This window comes from Heloderma suspectum, chromosome 2, assembly GCF_057233095.1.
Source record: "Heloderma suspectum isolate Gila_16-S chromosome 2, 16-S_ref, whole genome shotgun sequence".
Classification (NCBI taxonomy): Eukaryota; Metazoa; Chordata; class Lepidosauria; order Squamata; family Helodermatidae; genus Heloderma; species Heloderma suspectum.
In genome coordinates, this window is record NC_139459.1 from 173,254,514 (window position 1) to 173,277,090 (window position 22,577).

Genomic DNA, 22,577 nt, shown 5'->3' on the forward strand with positions numbered 1-22,577 from the left:
ACCCCCGCCCCCGCCGAACTGCCGCCGGGACCCGCTGCCGAGAGTGACATTCGGCCACGGTAAGTCCCATCCCGGGGGGGGGGCGGGGGGCCGGCGGAGAATTTCCCCACCAATTTCGGGGGGCCGAATGCGTTGGCACTCGGCCCCCTGAAGTTTCAGGGAGAAATTTTCGGCCATCCCTATTGTCATCCCAATATCCCGTTTTTGTCTCAAGGAAATATGGTCAGCCTAGGTTTAGATGATTCATAGTGCTCTCTAACTTTGGTTCAGAAGGCTGATGTTTTCCCTAACAGGCCTCTTGATTTACCAGGATGCGTCAAAGAGCGATATGGTAACCTCAAGCCCATTCCATACTAATGAGTAGACTGTCTTATCAAGATGGGTCTGAGAAGTGAAGTTTGTTTGTCTTAAAATTGCAGGTAGCTGTGCTGAGAACCAAGCACTGCTAGTTTATGCTGGGAATCGATGCTAGTTGGTGCTTGCTGCTGTCATGCTGCCTCACTGCTAACATGTATGGTATAAAACCCATTTTACCCCATGGCTCTGCGTTCAGAGAAGCTGTTTGATCCAACCACTGGGTATGCCTGTGTTCTGACTGTACTCAATAAAATATCTCCTTGTAAATAAACCTGGATCTGATTTATCACTATCTTGGTTCCTCTAAATTAAGAGTTCGAAGCCCACAGCCAGAGCAATATAGATACGGAGGGGGGAGACAGTCACACTCCAAAGACAGAGTCTGTAACAATAGGGTGCTAACTGTCCCCCAACTCAAATAACCTGGATAGCCCTGGCAACAGACCCCTGGGTTGAAACTGCTGCTGCTGAATGCCAGGTCAGTGAATGGTAAAACAACTGCTATCCAGGACTTGATCTTGGATGAGCACACTGACCTGGCCTGAATTACAGAAACCTGGCTGGATGAAGTGGGGGAGAGGGGCTTAATCTCTCTCAGCTTTGCCCTCCAGGGTTCTCTGTCCAGCAGCAGGCAAGACCTGGGGGGCAGGGAGGTGGAGTGGCAGTGGTCTATCGGGATTCGATACCCCTGACCAGGTGCCCTATCCCTTAGTCTGCTGGGTTCAAGTGTGTGTATTTGAAGGTGGGTGCCCGGGACACAATAGGGATTCTGTTGGTGTACCGTCCACCCCGCTGCTCAACAGTCTCCCTTTCTCAGCTAGCCAGGGTAGTCTCAGGGTTGGTGTTGGAGACCCCTCGGCTTGTTGTGCTGGGGGATTTCAACATCCATGCTGAGGCTGCCCTGTCGGGAGCGGCTCAGGACTTCATGTCCGCCATGACAACCATGGGTCTGTCCCAGAAGGTATCTGGTCGCACCCATGCTGCTGGGCATACTCTGGACCTCGTTTTCTGTGCTGGATGGGGTGATAGTGATCTGAGACTGGAGGAACTCTCTATAGTTCCATTGTCATGGACAGATCACTACCTGGTGGGGTTTAGACTTGCTGGCACTCGGAACCTCTGCAGGGGTGGAGGGCCGATTAAGATGGTCCGCCCCAGAAGACTGATGGATCTGAATGGTTTCCTGACAGCTCTTGGGGATTTTCCTGTTGCCTCGGCAGGCGATTCTGTTGAAGCCCTGGCTGATCTCTGGAATGGAGAAATGACCAGGGCTGTGAACACAAATGCTCCTGAGCGTCCTCTCCCATGAAGTGGAGCCGCACCAGCACCTTGGTTTTCTAGGGAGCTGGCAGTGATGAAACGAGTGAGAAGATGACTAGAGCAACATTGGCAGAAAACTTGGAGTGAATCTGATCGAACACAGGCTAGAGCCTATTTGAAGGCCTACTCTGTGGCAATACAGGCAGCAAGAAAATTTTTTCTTCTGCCACTATTGCATCTGCAAAGAGCCATCCGGCGGAGGTGTTTCAAGTGGTCAGGGGTCTTTTACACACCAGCCTGCAAGAGGATAATTTAAACCTCTCAACACCCCGCTGTGTACAAGTTGCTCAGCACTTTGCAGACAAAATTGCTTGGATGTGCTCTGACTTGGACGCTATAGTTGATATGGACCCAGTGGATGTAACTTTGGCCCCTGCTTGTCCAGTGTTGTTGGATACTTTTCAATTTGTACAGCCTGAGAATGTGGACAGGATCCTGGGAGAGGTGAGAGCCACCACGTGTGCTCTGGATCCTTGCCCTTCCTGGCTCATAAAAGCAGGCAGAGGTGGACTGGCCAAGTGGGTAAGGTGAGTGGTTAATGCCTCCCTTAGCCAAGGCAGAGTTCCAGCCTGCTTTAAGGAGGCGGTGGTGAGACCTTCGTTAAAAAAGCCCTCCTTGAACCCCACCATATTGTATAATTATCGGCCAGTCTCCGATATTCAATTTCTGGGCAAGATACTGGAGCGTGTGATGGCCTCCCAACTCCAGGGATTCCTGGATGAGACAGATTATCTAGATCCATTTCAATCTGGCTTCAGACCTGGTTATGGGACAGAAACAGCTTTGGTCACCTTGGTGGATGACCTACACCGGCAACTAGACAGGGCGAGTGTGTCCCTGTTGGCTCTGCTGGACCTCTCAGTGGCTTTCGATACCATCGACCATGGTATCCTTATGGGCTGCTTCACTCGGATGGGACTTGGAGGCACTGTTTTACAGTGGCTCCATTCCTTCTTGGAAGGGTGGACCCAGAAGGTGGTGTTGGGGGACTCCTGTTCGACTCCCTGGCCATTGGCTTGTAGAGTCCCTCAGGGTTCTGTTTTGTCCCTCATGCTATTTAACATATACATGAAACCACTGGGAGAGGTTGTCCAGAGTTTTGGGGTTTGGTGTCACCAGTACGCTGATGACACCCAACTCTACTTTTCCTTTCCATCTAATTCCAAGGAAGCTGTTGGGGTGCTGACCTGGTGTCTGTCGGCAGTAATGGACTGGATGAGGGCAAACAAATTGAAGCTTAATCCAGACAAGACAGAGGTGCTCCTGGTCAGTTGAAAGGCAGATCAGGGAATAGGGATACAGCTTGTGCTAGATGGGGTTAACTCCCCCTGAAGACACAGGTTCACAGCTTGGGTGTACTTCTGGATTCAGCCCTGAGCCTGGATGCCCAGGTTTCAGTGGTGGCCAGGAGTGCCTTTGCACAGTTAAAGCGAGTGTGCCAGCTGCGCCCGTGCCTTGAGATGTCTGACTTGGCCACCGTGACACATGCCTTAGTTACATCCCGTTTGGATTACTGTAACACGCTCTACGTGGGGCTGCCTCAGAAGAGTGTTCGGAAACTTCAGCTGGTTCAAAGAGCTGCGGCCAGACTGCTGACTGGGGCTGGCTACAGGGAGCATACAACCCCCCTGTTAAAACAGCTTCACTGGCTCCCGGTCTGTTTCCGGGCACAATTCAAAGTGCTGGTCATGTCCTATAGAGCCCTATATGGCTCGGGTCCAGGTTATCTGAAAGATCGTATTCTCCTCTATGAGCCTACTCGTGCCCTGAGATCTTGTCCCGTCACCATCACAGGCACGTCTGGTGGGAGCACGGGAGAGGGCCTTCTCAGTGGCTGCCCCAAGGCTCTCGAACTCCCTTCCCAGAGAGGCGAGAATGGCACCCTCCTTGATATGCTTTCGTAGGCATGTAAAAACTTTTTTGTTCCATCAGGCCTTTGGGGATAACTAGTCTGGACCTGTGAAAATATGACGGATGGATACTATTTTTCTCGTTGTCTTTTAATGTTTTGATATTTTTACAATTTTTATATTGATGATTTAATTATATTTTTAACTTTTGTACACTTGTATTTATATTTCTATTTATAGGTTTTAATTGTACAAGTTTTAATGTTGTAAAGCCGCCTTGAGTCCCAGTATTGGGGGAAAAGGGGGGGGAATATAAATATGATGATGATGTAGAAAAGCTCTAAGTAGGAAGGGGGATTTATTTTGGCAGCTGCATCTGGTCAAATAACCCCCATTGATTCCTATGCTGGGGTCTTCAAGCCACAAAGAGATAGATATGCAGCAAAGCTACTGATGAGGGTGGAAGCCAAACCGTTTAAGCTTATAATTTTTTGTAAAAAATACTCTGTTGTTAGACTTTCTATCTTTCATATGGATGTTCCAGACACACCTAAGCTCTTTGATGCCCCGTTGATTTCAAGTGAAAGAGTTTTAAATATGTGCTTAACTCTCCCACTGAAAAACTAACTGGGCTTCAAAATACTGGATCGCACCCATTGTTCCAGGTTTTTGCTTTGTTTTGCAAGAGAGTAGAGTCGTCTATAGGTTACCGCTATGGAACTGCAGCCAGCAGAAACAAAAATCTTGCTATGTCCCAAAATGCTCACTTAAATTGGGATGGAAGGAGAGGCGAGCAAAGGGTCCCTGTTCTCACCTCGAGGGGTTATTGATACAGATTATGTCACCAAATCAGAAGAGCAGAGGAATTTGGGAAACTGGGCAGGGTGTGTGCGTGTTATCTCAAGATCACTGTTTGCATCAACAGGTAATTAAAAATGGAACTCTTCCTCCAAAGCATTGTAGCACATCATTCCCCTGCAGAAACTACACGTAGCCACAGTGGGAGAGACGAGTGTGTGAGTGGGAATTAGGGATGAACGGACCACCCTGCGCCCGCCCTCACAGTGCTCGCCGAATCCCCAGCACTTGTGGGGCGCGCTGCCGGGCAGTTTGCGTGGTGCTTGGCTGCAGCACACAGGCGTTCGCTCCCTCGAGTGCCATTTGCCACTTGAATGGCTGCTCGCTCCTTTCCATAAGCATCCCATCTACGCAAATGAAGGCCTTAAAGGGGCAATGTCTGAAACATTACATGCAGGTAATGTTGCCGACATTGCCCTTTTAAGGCCCCCATTTGCGTAGATGGGATACTTACGGAAAAGGACGAGCAGCCATTCGAGTGGCAAATGGTGCTTGGTGAGGGAGCGGGTGCCCGCATGCTTGCCCAGCTGAGCGTGCGCTGAGCTGGGCAGGTGCTGGGGTCTGCGGACTGGTGTTCGGGGGGCTGAGCTGGTGATCTCTCATCGGGCTTCGGGCCCCAACTGGGAGCCTGCACCGTCCCTAGTGGGAATCACTCCTACCAGCCTGCCTGGAGACGTAAAGAAAAATATGAAGCTGACGTCTGATAGGTTCCCCTGCCACCAATTTCAGGGCAGGGCCTGCCTCTAGGAGCATGGGATGCAATCCCGTTCCCACCAGTGGCCATTCCTAGTACCAGCTGTAGGCACCCTAGGAAGATGAAGAGCAGCTGATAGCCCATGGCAAACACCATCCATCCCCCATGTCCCTCCAGGGTATGTACTTAGCAGACTGTAGCATGGAGTGCCCCGCTCCCCAGCCTTCACTGTAGGGCAGTATTTCTCGAACTAACGATAAAGGAGGGACACTTCACTCTCTACACCTGGAAAAAGGGTTTTACTTCGAGAGTGTCAAAGAGTAACAATGATCTGCCCTCAGAGAAGCCCAGCCCCAGGATTTTGGTGTTTTTGAGCATACCTCCCGCTTTGTGAAGAGGCAAGCTCGGAACAGTGACGTGCCCAGAGGCCTCCTCTGAGGGGGTGGATAATTCTGCTGCATTTCTGCATCCAATAGCGACCAAGGCAGAGTCAAAGCAGAACTGTCCACCACCATCAGAAACGGGTTGGAACAGTAACCTACGGAGAGGCAGCCGCCATCCTCCTCTGGGGCTAGGAAGGCAGGGCTCACGGGAGCCTTTCATTCAGTCCCCACAATCAGTGTGGATCATGGACAGCTGCACTAGGCAGTGGCCCACGCTAGCCTAACAACTGCATTACCCCCCTTGGGGCGATGGTGGCAAAGTCAGACTGCACAGTGGCCCTAGGAAGCAACACAGTCTGACACAGACACTGATTTGTGGCTGGGCCATCTGCAGGAATTTGCAGCCAGGCCTGGCTGTCACCACCTCCACTTATACCAGGGGGGGTGCAGAACCTCAGGCCCAGGGGCCAAATCTGGCCCTTTGGGGGTCCCAATCCAGCCACCTGGAGTTTTCCAGAAAGCCCCACCCCCTTTCCCTGCCCCTTCCCCTGCAACCGTTTGGTGGCTTCCTAGTTTTTGCGCAGTTTTTTCCCCCCATTCTAAAAGGCTGAAATGCCTCTCCTAAGGCTTCGTTACTGGCAGTGAGAACTTTAACCTACAGGACGCTGGCATGTTTTGTATTTTGTACGGCAGTGAGGGCTTTAACCTACGGGACGCTGGCATTGTTTGTATTTTGTACGGCAGTGAGGGCTTTAACCTACGGGACGCTGGCATTGTTTGTATTTTGTATGGCAGTGAGGGCTTTAACCTATGGGACGCTGGCATTGTTTGTATTTTGTACGGCAGTGAGGACTTTAACCTACAGGACGCTGGCATTGTTTGTATTTTGTACGGCAGTGAGGACTTTAACCTACAGGACGCTGGCATTGTTTGTATTTTGTACAGCAGTGAGGGCTTTAACCTACGGGACACTGGCATTTTTGTATTTTCAGCCCACCTCCTTTTGGTGCTGGCCCCGCCCACCACTGGAACCCAGCCCCTGAGAGCTTCCCCGAAATGGAATTCGGCCCTCAGGCTGAAAGAGGGTCTGCGCTCCTGACTTAGACCATTCAGCAATAGCTAACCAGTGCCTCCCCTAGGATGGGTTGCCACTGGGGCAGGACCCCTGTGCTGCCACGCTCTGCACTTCTGCCCTTCCACGTAGGAGGGCATGGTGGCGGCCTTTTGCGTCGCAGCCGAGGAGTTTGGAATTATTCCACCCCCGCCTGCTCCCCGGTCACGCCTGCAGACCCTCTCCTGCCTACAAAGGGGCTCCTGCAAGGGATATCCAGAGCAAATCCCTGGAGAGTTCTCCAGCTGGCATCCTAGCTACTGAGCACGGCCTCTTCTCGTGAATGGCACCATTCCTGAAGATTTGTGCTCCCTGCCAAGGCCGCCTCCCAGCTTCCCTGCCCTGCCCTCCACACATCTGTGCGAGCATTTACCCCGCCAGCGATGCTGGCTCCATTGTGGTAACTTATGAGAACGATAAGGGAGGTGACGATGAAGCCAACGGCTCCTACGACAGCCCTGATGAAATCCTGAAAGGAAGCAAGAGAAGAGGAGGAAAAGTCAGAATGGCGCAGAATTGTCCAAAATAGGGTTTACATGGATCCAAACACAGCCCAGTCCTATATATCAGGGTAGGGAACCACAGGCCAGGGGCCAAATCTGGCCGTCCAGGGGTCCCCAGATGGCCACGCCCCCTTCTCCTGGCCCCACCCTCCTTCCGCCAACCACTAATCATCGGGTGGAGTCCTGGCTTTTGTGCAGTTTCCCCCCCATTCTAAAAGGTTCAAAAGCCTCTCTGAAGGCTTCGTCACCGGTCATAAGAGGCTGAAGTGAAGACTCTGGTGTTTTTTGTATTTTTGGCCTCACCCCCTCTGCCTTCAGAAAATGCGGCCCCTGAGAGCTTCTCCGAAACTGAATTTGGCCTTCGGGCTGAAAGCGGTTCCCTGCCCCTGCTATACATCAGCCTTCTCCAGCCTGGTGCCCTACAGGTACATTCAGCTGCAACTCCCATCAGCCCCAGCCAGCTTAGCCAATGGTCAGGGATGCTGGGAGTTGTAGTCCAAAACATCTGGAGGGCACAAGGGTGGAGGAGGTTGCTATACATGTCCATTTGGAGGTAAGTCGTATTGAGAGTTCAGCAGGGCTTCCTCCCCGGCAAGGAGGTAGAGGGCTGCAGCTGAAACGGGTCTGTCTATGACCAAAACTTCAAGGTACAGGCTGGTGGCTCTGATTTTGGTGGGTCTGTAGGTCCATTCTGGGTTTTCGTCAGAACCAGCCAGAACTCTAAAGGCGCTATCCAAAGTGCTGAACCCTATCCTCAAAATGGTTTCAGCACCGTAGATAGCTCCTTTAGAGTTCTGGCTCGTTGGGACTGAAACCCAGAGTGGATGCACAGTCACACCAAAAGTGGATCCACCAGCCTCCACTGGATAGATGCATTTCTGACATTCTCTCTCCTTTCCCCTCAGATATGTAAAGGTTGTGCAAATTGCCAAGAGATAGTTTCTGGCGAGTGCAATGTAGGCAGGATGTTTTGAAATAGGTTGGACAAGTGAAGAAGGAGCCATAAACACCTAAGAGCCGAGCCCACAGTTTGCCATGCATGAAGAAGTCCTCAATCTAACCCCCACCATTTTCCGTCCAAAGGGTCTCACGTGGCAGCACTGGGAAAAGACCTTGGCCTGGGACCGTGGAGGGCTGCTGTGTGCTGTCAGAGTCAGTCATACTAGGGTAAGTATACCAACGGGCAGGCTCTGTGAATACAAGGCCGCTTCCTCAACCTAGTGCCCTCCAGATATTTTGTACTACAACTCCCAGCATTCCTGACTACTGACCATGATGGCTGGGGCTGATGGGAATTGAAGTCCAAAACATTGGCAGGCCACCAGCTTGGGGAAGTCTGCCTTAAATCCTTGTTCAACATGTGCACAATCAGGTTTGATACGTTAGGTTCTGAACTTTGGAAATGGAACGCACCAACTGGCAAACCACCTAAACTTCCATTCCTGCCCCCAAAGGTATACTGAAGGTGCATCACCTTATCTATCAGTCCTAAATAAATTATGCTCTTTGCATCTCCCCTTGACAAGCACAAGTAGGATAATTATGCAATACAGGTTTGGTTTTTAAACCACACTTGGGCATTAGTGCTCAGTTTTGCACAAATCGCAGAATTTGGTTTTACTTCAGTGCAAAATATTTTATTTCCTAGCGCGCACAGACACCTTTCTACTGTGCTGCACGAATGCCCTGCCCCGCCCCAGTACTTATTATAGAACAGAAAACTTACAGTCCATCCCCAGTGGATAAAACCCAGCTGGGTGTGTAAATCACAAGTGAAGAGGATGAAGATGACGATACAGTAAATCAACATGAAGATGGCCCAAGACGAATAGCCGGGTGCTCCTGAGACCCCAAGGAGGATCAGGATGAGCGTACATGCGATCTAGGAAGGGAGAAAAAAAAAAGCAGAACATAGAAAGAGAAGGATGGACATAGAAGTTAACTATTAAAAGAAGTCCCCCCCATCTTGCAGGTTGGGGTTAAAAAGATGGGTCTCTGGGGCTGACAAGGTTGTCCCTTCCAAGGTTGTCTGTCCTTTCTTAGTTCTTGCACATTACTTTCAAACAGAAAGTCTGGCTTAATAAATGAGGGTGTGAACAAGCAGCATGTTGGTGCATGCCTGCTCACTCCCACTTAGCTCCTCTGTTCAGGCAAACAGGTAAACAAACCAGGAAGGAGATAGCTTCACGTGATGTCCAAACCAAAGATGATGGCTAAGTACGCCCAAACAAGCCAGGATTGTAAGCCAACTTTAAACCAGGGTTTGTTCTTGGCTTTCGAATCCTGGCTTGTTTGGGCATGCTTAACCATGATCACAGATTTGGACATCATACAACGCTCACCCCTTTCTGGCTTGTTTACCTGCTGTCACAAAGGGAGGAGAAATGGGAGCGAGTGGCCTTACATGCGCAAGCATATTCACATTGTGGTTTAGTACGCCAGAATTTTGGGCTTAAAATGGCACACGAAGGCAGCTGTCTTCTAGTTTGATTTTTGTACACCGTCAAGTAGATTTTAGGCAATGTAACAGTAATTCCAAACGATCCCAAGGCTTGCTCTATGAAACACACAATATATGTTGCCTAGCTCTACAAGGAATGCTCACAGAAGGAGCCTGCCTTCTTCCTAGCCCCTTGGTCAGGGGTGGAGAACCTTTTTTGGTCCAGGGGCCGGATTGCACCCCCTTGACCAATCTAGTGGACCAGATAATGTCAAGGGAGAGGGACCCTACCCCCAAAGCCCCTTGCCTGACATCATCTGCTCCTGCCCATTTTTCCTTTCTCTACGCCTCCCTCTGCATGGAGAAAGGGATTCAGCTGGCACTTGGGGGAGCATTTCCTCCAAGCATCAGCCGAGTGGGGCACCTCCTTCGCGTGTCATGCACTGTCCCAACTGGGACGATGCACGAAGGGAAGGGACTCACCCAGCATTTGGAGGAGCCACTCCTTCAAGCAGCAACACAGTTGGGTGCCATTTGCCATCTCAACTGGGGTGGCAAATGGCGCGCAAAACAAAGAAGTGAAGGGACTCAGCAGGCACTTGGAGGAGCTTCTGTAAGCACTGGCTGTGTGCACAGCTGGCTTTGCTCCTGCTTCTTGTTCCTCATGTGGGGAATGAGAAGCAGGAGTGACGCATGCCTGGCTGGCCCTTGCAGGAGTTCCTGCAAGTCTCGGCCAAGTTCAGAGGACTTAGCATGCTGCTCCCCCTCTGAACTGGGAATGGGCAGCGCAGCACTAAGGGGCATCCCCTTGTTTTGTCCGATCACAAGGGGACTGCTCTCCCTGCATCCGCCCCAAACCCTCCAGGCCAGAGGGCTGAGCCCAAGTCTCTGCAGGCCGGAGAAGGAACCTTCGCAGGAGGTTCCCCACCCCTGCCTTAGGTAATCCCCTTGCTCATAGCCCTCACTACTGAATCTTCTGTGTTTTGCTCCCCCTAAATATTTACTCCCCCTAAAAATAAATATGTATATAAATATTTACATATAGATTATTAGGCTTCCTTTTAGGACACAGCCCTCACAGGGCAGCTTACACGAGATACATCATAAAACCATTCTTAAAATAAACAGTCTTAAAAATCCTTCTCGCCACAAGAGGAAACAGGTTAAAACAGCAGTTCAAAATTCAATACAGAATCATGCTATAGCTTGGCCACTGAACAATTCAAAACAGACTAAAATCAATATTAAAACCAGCACTATCAAAAGGCTTAAGAAAAATGACCCCGCCCCCCATGCATTTAAGGCTTGTTTGAAGGCCAGCACTGTAGGTCCCATATGTAGGGAGCGCTATAAACAAGGGGCCACCACCAAGAAGGCCTCGTCTCTCATTCCCACCAACCTTATGGAGCTTGCAGACGGGCAAACAAGCAGGGCTTCTGAAGATGAGCTCAGAGTGCAGGTACGAACGATCCTATGGGTAAAGGCAACCCTTCAAATAACCTGGTCCCCAACTGCCCAGGACTTTAAAGTCCAATACCAGCACTTTGAATTGGGTCCAGAAATGCACCAGCAACCAGTGCAACTGGTATTCCTGTCACATATTCCAACCACCTGGCCATCTGGACAGCTGAATTCTGCATCAGCTAAAATTTTCAGACCGTCTTCAAAGACAGCCCCGCATAGAGCGCATTACAGTAGTCCAGCCTGGATGTCACTAGTGCATGTATAACAGAGGGTAGGTCCTAGAATCTCAGCTGGCCATCAACCACACCTCCACAGATACAGTCAAGTCCAGGAAAACCTCCAAGTGGCAATATTGGTCCTTCTGGGACAGTACAACCTTGTCCAAGACTACTTGAACACCTCCCCCTAGATCTGAGTTTTCCTACTCATAGCGCCTCCATCTTGTCTGAATTACAATTCAGGTTGGTCATCCTCATCTATCCCCAGACTGCCACCAGACACTTGTTCAAGAGTTCTACAGTTTCCCTGGGATTGTAGGCAGAAAAAAAGAGAGGTAAAGCTGGGTGTCATCTGCATACTGATGACATCCCAGCCCACAGCTCCAGATGACTTCCCCTGTAGTCTCAATGTGGATGTTAAATAGCATGGGGTCCCACAGCATCACCTTCTGGGAACGATCCTTCAGGGAGGACCAGAGCCACCATAACACCATGCCTCCTGGCCCAACCCAGCAAGGCAACCCAGAAGGCCATGGCAGATGGCATCAAAACCCGCTCTAAGTTCTAGGAAGACCGATAGGGTTGCACTCCCCCGTCCCTTCAATCCACAATGTAAATCATCCACCAGGATGACCAAGGCTGTTCCATTCTGAAACCAGGCTGCAAGCTGAATTGGAATAGACTGAAATAGTATCCTCCAAGATCACATGAAGATGAAAGGCCAACAGCTTCTCTAGAACCTTGCTCAGAGAAGGTAGGTTTGGGACTGGACGACTTTTGTCCCAGATCATTTAAGCTTAGTTTCTTTAGCAACCGCCTAATCACTTAGTAGGGGACACTCCCTCACTCAAGGAGGCATTCACCATCTCCAAGGTCCAACTCTTCAGACCCATCCTGGCAGCTTTCAATATCCAGGATGGGAATCGATCCAGAGAGCAGGTAGTAATCCTCAACCCTAAAAACAGCCTGAGGTTGTACAAAATGAAAGGTATCCCTGAGAATATGACCAGACAGTGCACTAGCTACATCCATCTCGGATTTTGTTAAAACTACGGCATCTAGGTCAGTCTAAATACAAGTGATTTTATCCACAATGTGTAAAGCCATGTGCACCAGTTCTAGGTTGTGGTACAAAGAAGAGGCAATTAAAACAAAAATGCTTACATGGAGGGCTGTCTATCAATTCATAACTCACCAGTATCACCCTCGATTAGAATGAAAGAATACATCCTAATGAGAAACTGGTTGGCCTGCCCCTTAAATCTGATAGGTGGACACAAACACAATCCTTGGGATGAGAGTATAATGGAGGAAGCTGGTGGGAGACTCCAAGTTGGCTCATCGCATTCCATGACGACATATTTTCTTGCCTAGCATTTGATTCACAAAGCTGCCATCTCAACCCAGAAAAGGGATGTGTGACTTTTAAGAGAGCTGAAGGCAGACTTTCAGACTGCTGCTTGTTCACACAGAATTTACACACACACACACACAGATGTGCACACACATGTGCACACACACACTTGGCCTTGCTTCTCTCCCCAAACCCAGCATGTGGGGACCAGGATAAACTAACAACTCGGTGCATTCTAATCCCCAAAGCCTCCCAATGGGCGGACATGTAATGACATTTGCTTGGATTTTAAGGAGCTTAGCATATTAAACAATATATAGGGTGGGGAGCATTGAATGCATCCCACAAAATAAGATTAATTATATTGCAAATAAGATGAAAAACTTTACCAGCCTGGGAAAGTAGCAGTCACTCCTTTCCATATGAAAATCCATAAAGAGAGGTACTCTAAAGCAGGGATGGGCAATCTCAGGCCCAGGGGCCAAACCTGCCCTCCTGGAGTTCCAATCTGGCCCTCTGATTTTCCCCAGATGGCCCCGCCTCCTTTTCCCCAGCCATTCAGTGGGTTCAGTGGTTTCTCAGTTTTTGTGCAGTCCCCCCCCCCCATTCTAAAATGCCTCTCCTATGCTTAGTTTCTGACAATAAGAGCTTTAAGCTACAATATGCTGGTATTTTTTGCTTTTTGACTCCACCCCTTTTGCCTTTGGTCCTGCCCCCTTTACCTTTGCCCCACCCACCATGGAATGCGGCCCCAGAGAGCTTCTCTGAAATTGAATTCTGCCGTCAGGCTGAAAGACGTTCCCCACCCCTGCTGTATGGGGATATCTGGGGTGGGGGACCCTGTTGCATGCATAGGGTGTCCCTTGGAAGTGTTGTTCCACCCATTTTGTGGTGCCGCTGATCAGTGTAAGTTAACTGTTAACTCTGAGGAAGCTGGTGGACTAGAATTCTATTTGTACCCAGATGCTGGAGAAAGAAATAAGCATGCCTTAAAACGAATCCGGGAAACAGCAAGAGGGGAAGGCACTTTATGCGTCCCGAAACAGAAGAGAAAATATTCTCAGGTGCCTGAAAAGAAGTTTATTATGTCAAATGCGTTTCGGAAAAGACTTTCCTTCCTCAGAGGCCACTTATCTTTCTCCAAATGTGTCGGAAAGAATCCTTCCAATGCTTGTTCTGTCTTAAAATGCTCAAAAAACTCCTTTCGAAAACACCTTGGGCGTAATAAATGTTTTTTTGGGCACCTGAGAATATTTTGTTAAACTGAACCAGGCCATGGGTGCATCTGCCTGCATGTATTGTCAGGCAGGAGTCCTCCCCAGTCCTGCCGAGATCATTTTGACGAGAGATGCACACCAGGGATTGAGTCCAAGGTGCATCCCAGCCAAAGGACGGGCAGCCATGGGAATGTTGCAGCTGTGGCAACTGGTAACCACATCTGGCAGCTAAATCTGCCAGGTGTGGGCCTTGGAGACAAAGGCCCAATCTGTTCCCCAGCACACTGGGCAGAGGCCAGGCGGGAAGCACGTAGGGATGGGCCTGTCACTAGGGCGACTGCTAAACAAACTAAGAGGCTGCCCCCGCCAAGTATGCCAGGCCCGAGAATCCAGATTTAAAAGACCAGGCCCCCATTTCACCCGCAGAAGGAAAGGGGGAGGGAGCGCTGCAAGAAAGCAGAGGGCACAGCTGGCAAAAGAATGCTGAAGAGTTAAAAGGGGCAGCAGAGAAAGGACTTAAAAGGGGACGACAGAAACAAGTGCGGCACAGAGGGACAAAGCTGGGGCAGTCTAGTGGCGAAGGGCAGGTTTGTTCAACACGCATGTAATGGCAACATGAAGCGATGACTAGCGTGTGGAAACAAGTCCCCAAGATACAAAGAATGCACTGTGTCACATGCAATGCTTATATGTGAACCATCCCCAAGAACAAGAGACAGAAGTTAAAATATCACCTGAGACATGAACTACCAGCTGGACTTTGGTGAGTCTCTTGCTCTTCCTTTGCAATATGAGGGTAATAACATTGTCCTACCTTGCAGGATGACTGAGTGAATGTCTGCAAGAAGCCCTGCATCAGCCTTCCTCAACCTGGTGCCCTCCAGAAGTTTTGGATATAATTCCCGGCATCCTGACCCATTGACAAGGCTGGCTGGGGCTGACGAGAGTCCAAAACATCAAGAGGACACCAGGTTGAGACGGCTGCCCTACATAAATGCCAAATTATAACTAAAGCCAAAATCCTGGAGGAAAAAGCTATCAATGGCTACTAGTCTTGATGGCTATGTGCTACCTCCAGTACCAGAGGCAGTGAGCCTATGTATACCAGTTGCTGGGGAACATGGGTGGGAGGGTGCTGTCGTGCTCTTGCCCTGCTTGTGGGTTCCTGGTTGACAGCTGGTTGGCCACTGTGTGAACAAAGTGCTGGACTAGATGGACCCTTGGTCTGATCCAGCATGGCTCTTATGTTCTTATGTTCAAAAAAGGGTGTGTGTGCCATATTCCCCATAGCAGCTGGAAGGAAATAAGCATCTATTTTCCCATAAATAGGAGACAGAGCTGTGTAACAGGCAATATGCCAGTTTGAAGTCAGAACAAGACAGCTTTTTAAAAAGGGGCTGGTAACTGAATCACATTTAGAATTTTTACTGTTTGTCAGATATCCTGCCCTGTCTTGGAGTGTAAGGTTGCCTGGCCAGGGTTGTGTTTCCATGCTATCGGCTTCATTTTGTTTGCAACTCTGTTGTGATGTTTCCCCAATCGCATCTTCTCCTTTTCCTGTTTCCACAGTCCTTAAAGACCCGGTTTATCATTGCTGTAGCCTGGGGCTCTGTGCTGTTTCCACTGAACTCTAATCGAATGATTTTCTTGAAGGCTGGGTGGAGTCTGAGTGGGGACTGGGCTGGGTCTGAGTACCTCCTCAGTGTTCCTGCCTCCTCGACCATATTTCCAGGACAACGGAAGGAGGAGCGAATGGAGGAGAACCGGATTTTTAAAAAGGAATCAGCTTTGCTGTGAAGAGAGGCTCCCCCGCTTCCCCTGAAAGTCCAGATGCACCTGCATTTCAGGAGCATGCCTCATTGAGCACAATGGGAGTTACTTCCAAGTAGACACACATATGCTTGTGCTGGGAAAGAGGAGGGGGGAGAACACAAAGACAGAGACCAGCCCCTGTTGTAACCTGCAGGATATCTATAATGAAGCTGTGAAGTACTTTCTCCCTAAGGCAGTTCATTGGAAGCTCAAGGCCCCTCTTGGTCGCTTAATCGCATTTAAGGAATTGGGCTTTAAATTGTGCCATTTCAATTGAGGGGGAATCTCGGCAAGCCTCAGCGACCATGATGGGAGTTGCTTCTGAGGAGACACTAACGTGTTTGTTGTGGGAAAGAGACTGAAACCAGCCCTCATTTAACACACAGGATCTCTATAAGGAAGCTGTGAAGGAGTTATGTCCTAAGGCAATGGAACGAAGCCTCGCGATTGGGCTTAACCACATTTAAAGAATTGGGCTTTGATATGTGCCTGTCAATTGAGGGGCTTCCCTGTTATTTCTGTGGTCATTGAGAGCATAAGCCTCATTCAGTAAATGGGAAAAAACACCCCTTGACTGGGATCAAGGTCTGTGTTCTAGTGCTTCTTTTCAATTATGTTTTAAAAGTTGGTCCCTTGGCATCCTCCTCCAAAACAGCAATGAAACTTCCAGAAAACAGGGAAGGAAAGGGTTGGGTCACTGAGGTCAGAGTGGCACACCCACAAAGGCCGGGCTACACACCCCATGGGCAGGACTATGATACCGAACCCAGGGCAGTTGTGAAAACGGGTCAGTAATGGAGCTGAAGTAAGCTGGAAAACTCGGACTATAACCAGTCTCAGAAGAAGCTGTTTTTCTGTGTTAAAATGCAGGGCTGGTGCTGAATGGCCACGACGTTGTGGAAACACAAAGACCTCACCATGCAGCTAGGTTGGAGTAAATCGCTGGTGGAAACACAGCCCAGGAAATGCACAAGAGCAGGCAAGGCTACTTAACAGCAACTTGTTCTGCAGGAATCGGCCAGTAAAAATTTTCATAGCATCAAAGCCTGCTCTTAGACATGATCAGAGCATGATCCTGTCTTAAAAAATTGGCTACCTTAGTGAATGCCAAGAACAAGGTAGACCACTTTAAAAATGTGCAATCATAAATCGCTGTAGAAATGAGTATTTAAAATGCTGCAAGAGAAATGCTAACAAACAGAACACCTGCCCTGCTGCTATAGCTGCTATGGCATAGATCTGGGAGCCAATGTGGTATAGTGATTAGAGTGTTGGACTGGGACTCGTGAGATCTGGGTTCTAGTCCCTACTTGGCCACGAAGCTCACTGGGTGACTTTGGGCCAGTCACTGACTCTTAGCCAAACCTACCTCACAGGACTGTTGTGAGGATAAAATGGAGAGGGGGAGGACCATGTAAGTTGCCCTGGGTTCCTTGCAAGGGGAAAAAAGGTGGGATATAAATGTAGTAGTAGTAGAAGTAATAGTAATAATAAGCCTTAAGTTTATGGTATGGTTTTGGGAGACTGCTCATGTGATATCTAGGGATGCAACCCAGAAGTCTGTCCCTACCTTGCTTTGCTGCTAAATCAGGAAATGTGGGGGGACTAAAAATTTTTCCAAACCATTTCCCCCACCCCTGCTATGTCGAAACAATGCACATTACGTAGGTGGGGTAGTTGCTGCTGACTCATCTCTGAATTTAAAAGATAAGAGCGGGCAGTCTCCAGTTTGCAACTGAAGACGAATCTCAAGTTCGGTTTTCTCCCTCTGCATCAGTGTAACATCTTGATAACTTGTAATATCTAACTGTGAAAGTTACATTTTATGAGTTATCAAGATGTTACATCACTAGGAAGTAATATCATAGAGTCAATCATCTGTGAGCTTCCACACATATCAACCCACACAATCCAGGCCTTGGTGCATTCCAAGCAGAGAACAGCTGCCCCAGAGCCAATAGCTATAGATAACTCAAGCCAGCGAGCCAAGCCACATTATTCCCATGCAAAATTATATATTGGCACAGGCAGTCAGTCTCCAAAGCAGACAGATCAATAGAACAAGAGACATCTTCTAATAGATGGAGAAAGTAAAATCTTAAAAGAAAAAGGAATGGAGTTTGAAGCCAACAAGTTGGTAGTGGTGTGTGTGTGTGTGTTTTAAGTAAGGGGAGTGTTTGTAGCAAGCAATAGAAAGGGTTTTAGCTATAGGATTAAAGGAATTGTATGTTATTTGAATCGTGAAAGATACAGAATCTAACAGGCCCTCTAACTGGTCCAGAGGACTAGAAGTTTGGCTCTTGAATGATCAGGGAGCTAAGAATTTTGTGAAACTCTAAAGCAAGCTCACTGCTGTCTAGGATTTGAGGCAAGGAGTCTGAATAGTAAAACCTTAAATATACACTCACCTGTATATGTGCTTCACCTGATGGTATGATTACCTCCTATGTGTAACCTTGCCTATATTATTTCCTTTTCACTGCACCCCCAGCCCAACACCTCCCCCCCACTCCCCTTTTATTTGGTTATTGATGTATTGGTTAGTAAGTATTGTGAAAGCTGTTCTAAAACTTTTTTAAAAATAGCTCACTATTTTTGTGATGTTTAATGAATCCTAATAAAAGATTTAGTGATACTGTTCATAGCTGAAGTCTTTTCTAATGGGCCAACACTGCTGCTGGCATTTATCAGAGTGCAACCCTATGCATGTTTAGCCAGGAAAAAGAAGTCCTACAACTCCCAGCATTCCCCAGCCAGCCATATTGCTGGGAATTGTAGGACTTTTTTTTCCTGCCTAAACATGCATAGGAGGATTAGCCTTCTTTAGATAATACTGAAAGTAGCCAGACAGAAGAAGGAATGGGGAAATCATAGAACTGGCAGATAGTTTTCTACCTGATAGGACTTTGTCTAAAGGAGTTATATGCCTCCTAACTACTAGGTTATACTACGCAATTTAGCTTCTATTGCTTCCATACCCAACTTCTCATTTAAAATTGATTTCCAGCTTTGCTAATATAAGAACTATCATGATTTCTTTATTTCTGCCTTCTGTTTTACAAGGGATCCATGAGTTCCAATTAGGGCTTACTGAGTAACTGCTGTCTTGTATATTTTCAGGGAGTGATCCTTGCATCTTTGTCCCAGCATGCTTTGGCATAATCCAAGATCTTTTGCACTGGCCACAGTTTGCTCACAAATAACTTCCTGAATCACCATCTTAAGATTGCATTGCAGGCAGAGCTTCTTGTGTTTCCTGTACCAGAAACGTATTTTTCCACTTTCGCTTTTCTTCCTTTTAACATCAAAGCAGGAGGAACATTCCCCTGCAACTTGAAAGTTAGCTCACTGCTTTGCTATTTCTATTTCGTATGCAAGAAACCCCTACTGCTGATGTAGCTCAACAGTGTTCCCTAGAGCATCTGGTAAGTTGGCACCATGTTGGGATGCTTGAATAGGCTTGTCTCACTTTAGATCTCACCAGAATGCCCGAATGCACTTATTTCCAATATGCATCCAAAAATATAAGCTGCTTTTTAATGGGCTAACTGGTTCAAACCAGCTGGCTCTTTCAAGATGTAAGTTTAGCACTGTTATGAAGGTGGGTCCTGCCACTAAATAATTTTCTGATTTGTTGCCCAGACCACTGACATCAGAAACAGAGGGTATCACATTACTGGACAGAACAACTATCCATCTTCACTAGGGGGCTGGCTTTTAGTGAACTCAAGATTCACATAAAATTAAGAGATTGCTCATTCCTCATGAACCTTCCATATAATATCTAATTGGAGGCCATGATACTCTCTGGCCATTCTCTCTGCAAATGCTCTGGAACCTGAGACTTATTTTATTTGGAATTGTGTGCGCGCGATTGTTGCTTCCCTTGTTTCTTTCCCCTTTAACCCCTAATAAACTCCTTTTTAATATTTGGAGATTTGGCAGGGTCGTTTTGAAAGAGAATACCTCCCTAAACCCCTTTGCCATGAGAAGGACCACATGGTTACAAGACTACAATTTTTGTTATCAGGATTTTATTAAGTTTGGTACCCGGCCCTTGGGCAAGAAAGGCCAAAGTACCTTTCTCTCGCTTTTTAGGGCTGGGCTGAAAGGAGGAGTCTTTGGCAACAGAGCTCAGAAACTCCCCAAGCAGCTGGGCGGACTAGGGTGTGTCAGCAGGTTTACCCTGGCTGGTGGCTGCCTATCACCAATTTTTTTTCTGGGGTATTCTGGTAAAGAAGGGGTCTGCCAGTAGGGAACAGTCATCCCCCCCATTCCAGTTTGTTACACCATGTTAGTTTGCTACAGTAAAGACAACCAAGTCTTGTGGCACCTGAAAGACTAACAAATATGTTAGTCTTCAAGGCACCGCAAGACTCTTCATTGTTTTTGCTATTTCTAGTTGGTCTTTACACTGCTGCTCTTGTCTGGAGTTCTTCCACCCTCAACTGTGACTCAAGATAGTTTTAGACAGGGGTGGGCAAATTGTAGGCCAAAACATCTGGAGGGCCACATCACCCATCAGCCCTAGTCAGCAGAGTCAATGCTGAGGGATCATGGGAGCTGTGGCCCAATACATCTGGAAGGCCACAGTTGCCCACCCCTGTATTAGAGTGAAGTGTGTACAGGAGCGTGCAAGTGAGATATATATTCAATTTTGTATGGGGAGTTTAAGCATTAAGAGATGTGGTATACTGCAAAATTATCGCTTAAGACCTGACATACAGTGCTTGCAGAGATTTTCCCCAGAAGCAACTGAACCATTCCACCCATCCTCAATTGCCAAATAAAGGCCTCACACACCATCTCAGAGCTATCGTAAAAGTGTGCCACCCACACAATATGACTCAGAAGGCACAAAACCAGCATGATAGTAGTTCAATTTAGCTAAAAGAATGCATTTCCTCCATGAGCTTTTTACTACATCAGCCTTATGCTGGCTGGGGTGGGGGGGATTATGGACATTGTAGTCTAACACAACAGAAGGATGCTAGATTGGGGAAGACTAAGCTACATGACTGCACGGGTGAAGTGGGGTTCTAAACTGAGGTAGCAGCTGCAAGCACGGCAGTAGTTTTATTTCAGATGTATCCATCTGAAGTAAGAGAAAGTTCTCTTGTGTATTTGGAGCATGAGAAATGTCTTCCAGGGGCATTTAAAAGAGTTATTTAAACGGTATTTAAAAATTAATAGAGAGTTATTGCTTCGCTCGTCGCACAGGCCAGATGGTTTCCATTCGAGCACCAGACACTTACTGGCTCAATAATGCCTGTAGTCTTTGTGGGTGATATTTCAGAGAAACAATGCAGCACTCTCAACTGCATGGCAGCAGAGTCCCTGGAGTGAGAGGGTGCGGCACAACAAGGAGAAGAACTTCCCTTCGTCTTCCTTTGCCTTTTTCCTGTGTCTTGTTGGGACTTGCTTTTCCCTTCTCTATAAAAAAAGCCATGTCATTCCCATGCTGATAGAACACCTAGCCCTGCAGCCTTAAAGGAACATGCTCTGGTCTGGTGGCATATGGGTAATGATTTCCTATTTGGTTTCTGTAGCTGTTAGCCAATGTGGTGTTGTGATTAGTGCGTTGGACTAGGACTGGGGTGACTTGGGTTCAATTCCACATTCAGCCATGAAGCTCACTGAGTGACTTTGGGCCAGTCAGTCTTTCAACCTAACTTGTATCACAGGGTTGCTAGGAGGAGGGGTGTGTGTGACAACTATGTATGCTATCTTGAGCTATGTGGAGAAAGGCAGAATATAAAGGTAATAACTGCTCTGAACCCTTAGAATAAAGAGGCCTAAAAAGCTGCATTAGCACACACTTTCCCCCACCAGTCATGAAACCCTGAGGGTTTAAGACAAAATAATTGGATAGGGACTCCGATTTCTGGGTTCCTCCACTTCCAACTCTCCAGAGCTGAAAAACTAGATTTCTGAAAAATGGTTTCTGTTAATTATTAATGAAGGTGGCAGAGATTTCTTAACAGAGAGGGCAGCTACTTCATCCAAGTGCTCTGGCACCATCGGTGGAGCAAGGACCACTGCACCCGTCAAGGAAACTGCCCCCTACCTCTCTTTTACAAGGCCAGGAGAGGATTCTACTCCACCCCTAGATGCCCCTCTCCATGGGACACAGTGAATGCACGTCCACCACCTTCATATATAGTTCAGATATTTAGCAAGTGAGACCTGCAATAAAATGTTGCAGAATGGAGAGCTATTGTTCAGGGCACCATCCAGCCATGTCCCCTTTTCAGGATACTCCATTCCCCGCTCATTTTCCACCCCCCCCATCAGCCAGTATTCCATGTCCACTGAACATCCTCAATCCTCACTGGACAGTTTGAGGTCTGATCATCCATTCCACCCCTCCCCACTTTAGTTTTTTTCACCTAAAATGTTTTTGTATTTCTGCAGATCTTGGGGTTCTCCCAAGCCTGCCAATACTTCTCTCTTTTGTGTGGACAGTACTGCTTGGCTACATAAGGATTCACACTTGGAGATTACGTATTTGATCAGTGTTATATACATTTTAAAACCAGGTCCCATTACAATATGTATTCAATATATTTACACAGTGTAACATACATGTGAACAGACAACACAGTCACATTCACAATTTGATTTGCTTTATGGGAGAGATTTACACCTCACTCTTCAATAACATTCCCAAGGTGGCTACAAAATGTGTACGCACATACATTTTCCTACGATGTTTATTCACCAATAGGAAAACATGCACGACACATATACATATACAAACATGTGCAAAAGATGACATACATAAAGTATACATGCAATGCCTGTACCATCTCACACCAACACTATACATCCCAAACACCATTATTTACAATACACACATATTTACATATAAACTGCAGTTTTGCCCTCCAAATAAGAACACTTGCAACATCTCACACAGGAGAGGACAGAGAGCAAAACCCCACTCCTCATATGCGGTCAGCTGGGACCAACAGCCATTTTGGCTCCTCCTTTCCC

General features: G+C 47.8%; 1 protein-coding gene across 1 annotated transcript in view; it reads right to left on the minus strand.

Annotated features, from left to right (window-relative positions):
• Window positions 1-22,577, minus strand: part of PLP2 (proteolipid protein 2) — a 36,212-nt gene that overhangs the window by 8,259 nt on the left and 5,376 nt on the right. Inside the window, exons 2-3 of the mRNA XM_084836150.1 lie at window positions 8,803-8,958; window positions 6,947-7,042 (exon numbers count right to left, since the gene is read on the minus strand). Coding sequence (XP_084692276.1) covers window positions 6,947-7,042; window positions 8,803-8,958 — 252 coding nt within the window. The remainder of the gene's footprint in view (window positions 1-6,946; window positions 7,043-8,802; window positions 8,959-22,577) is intronic.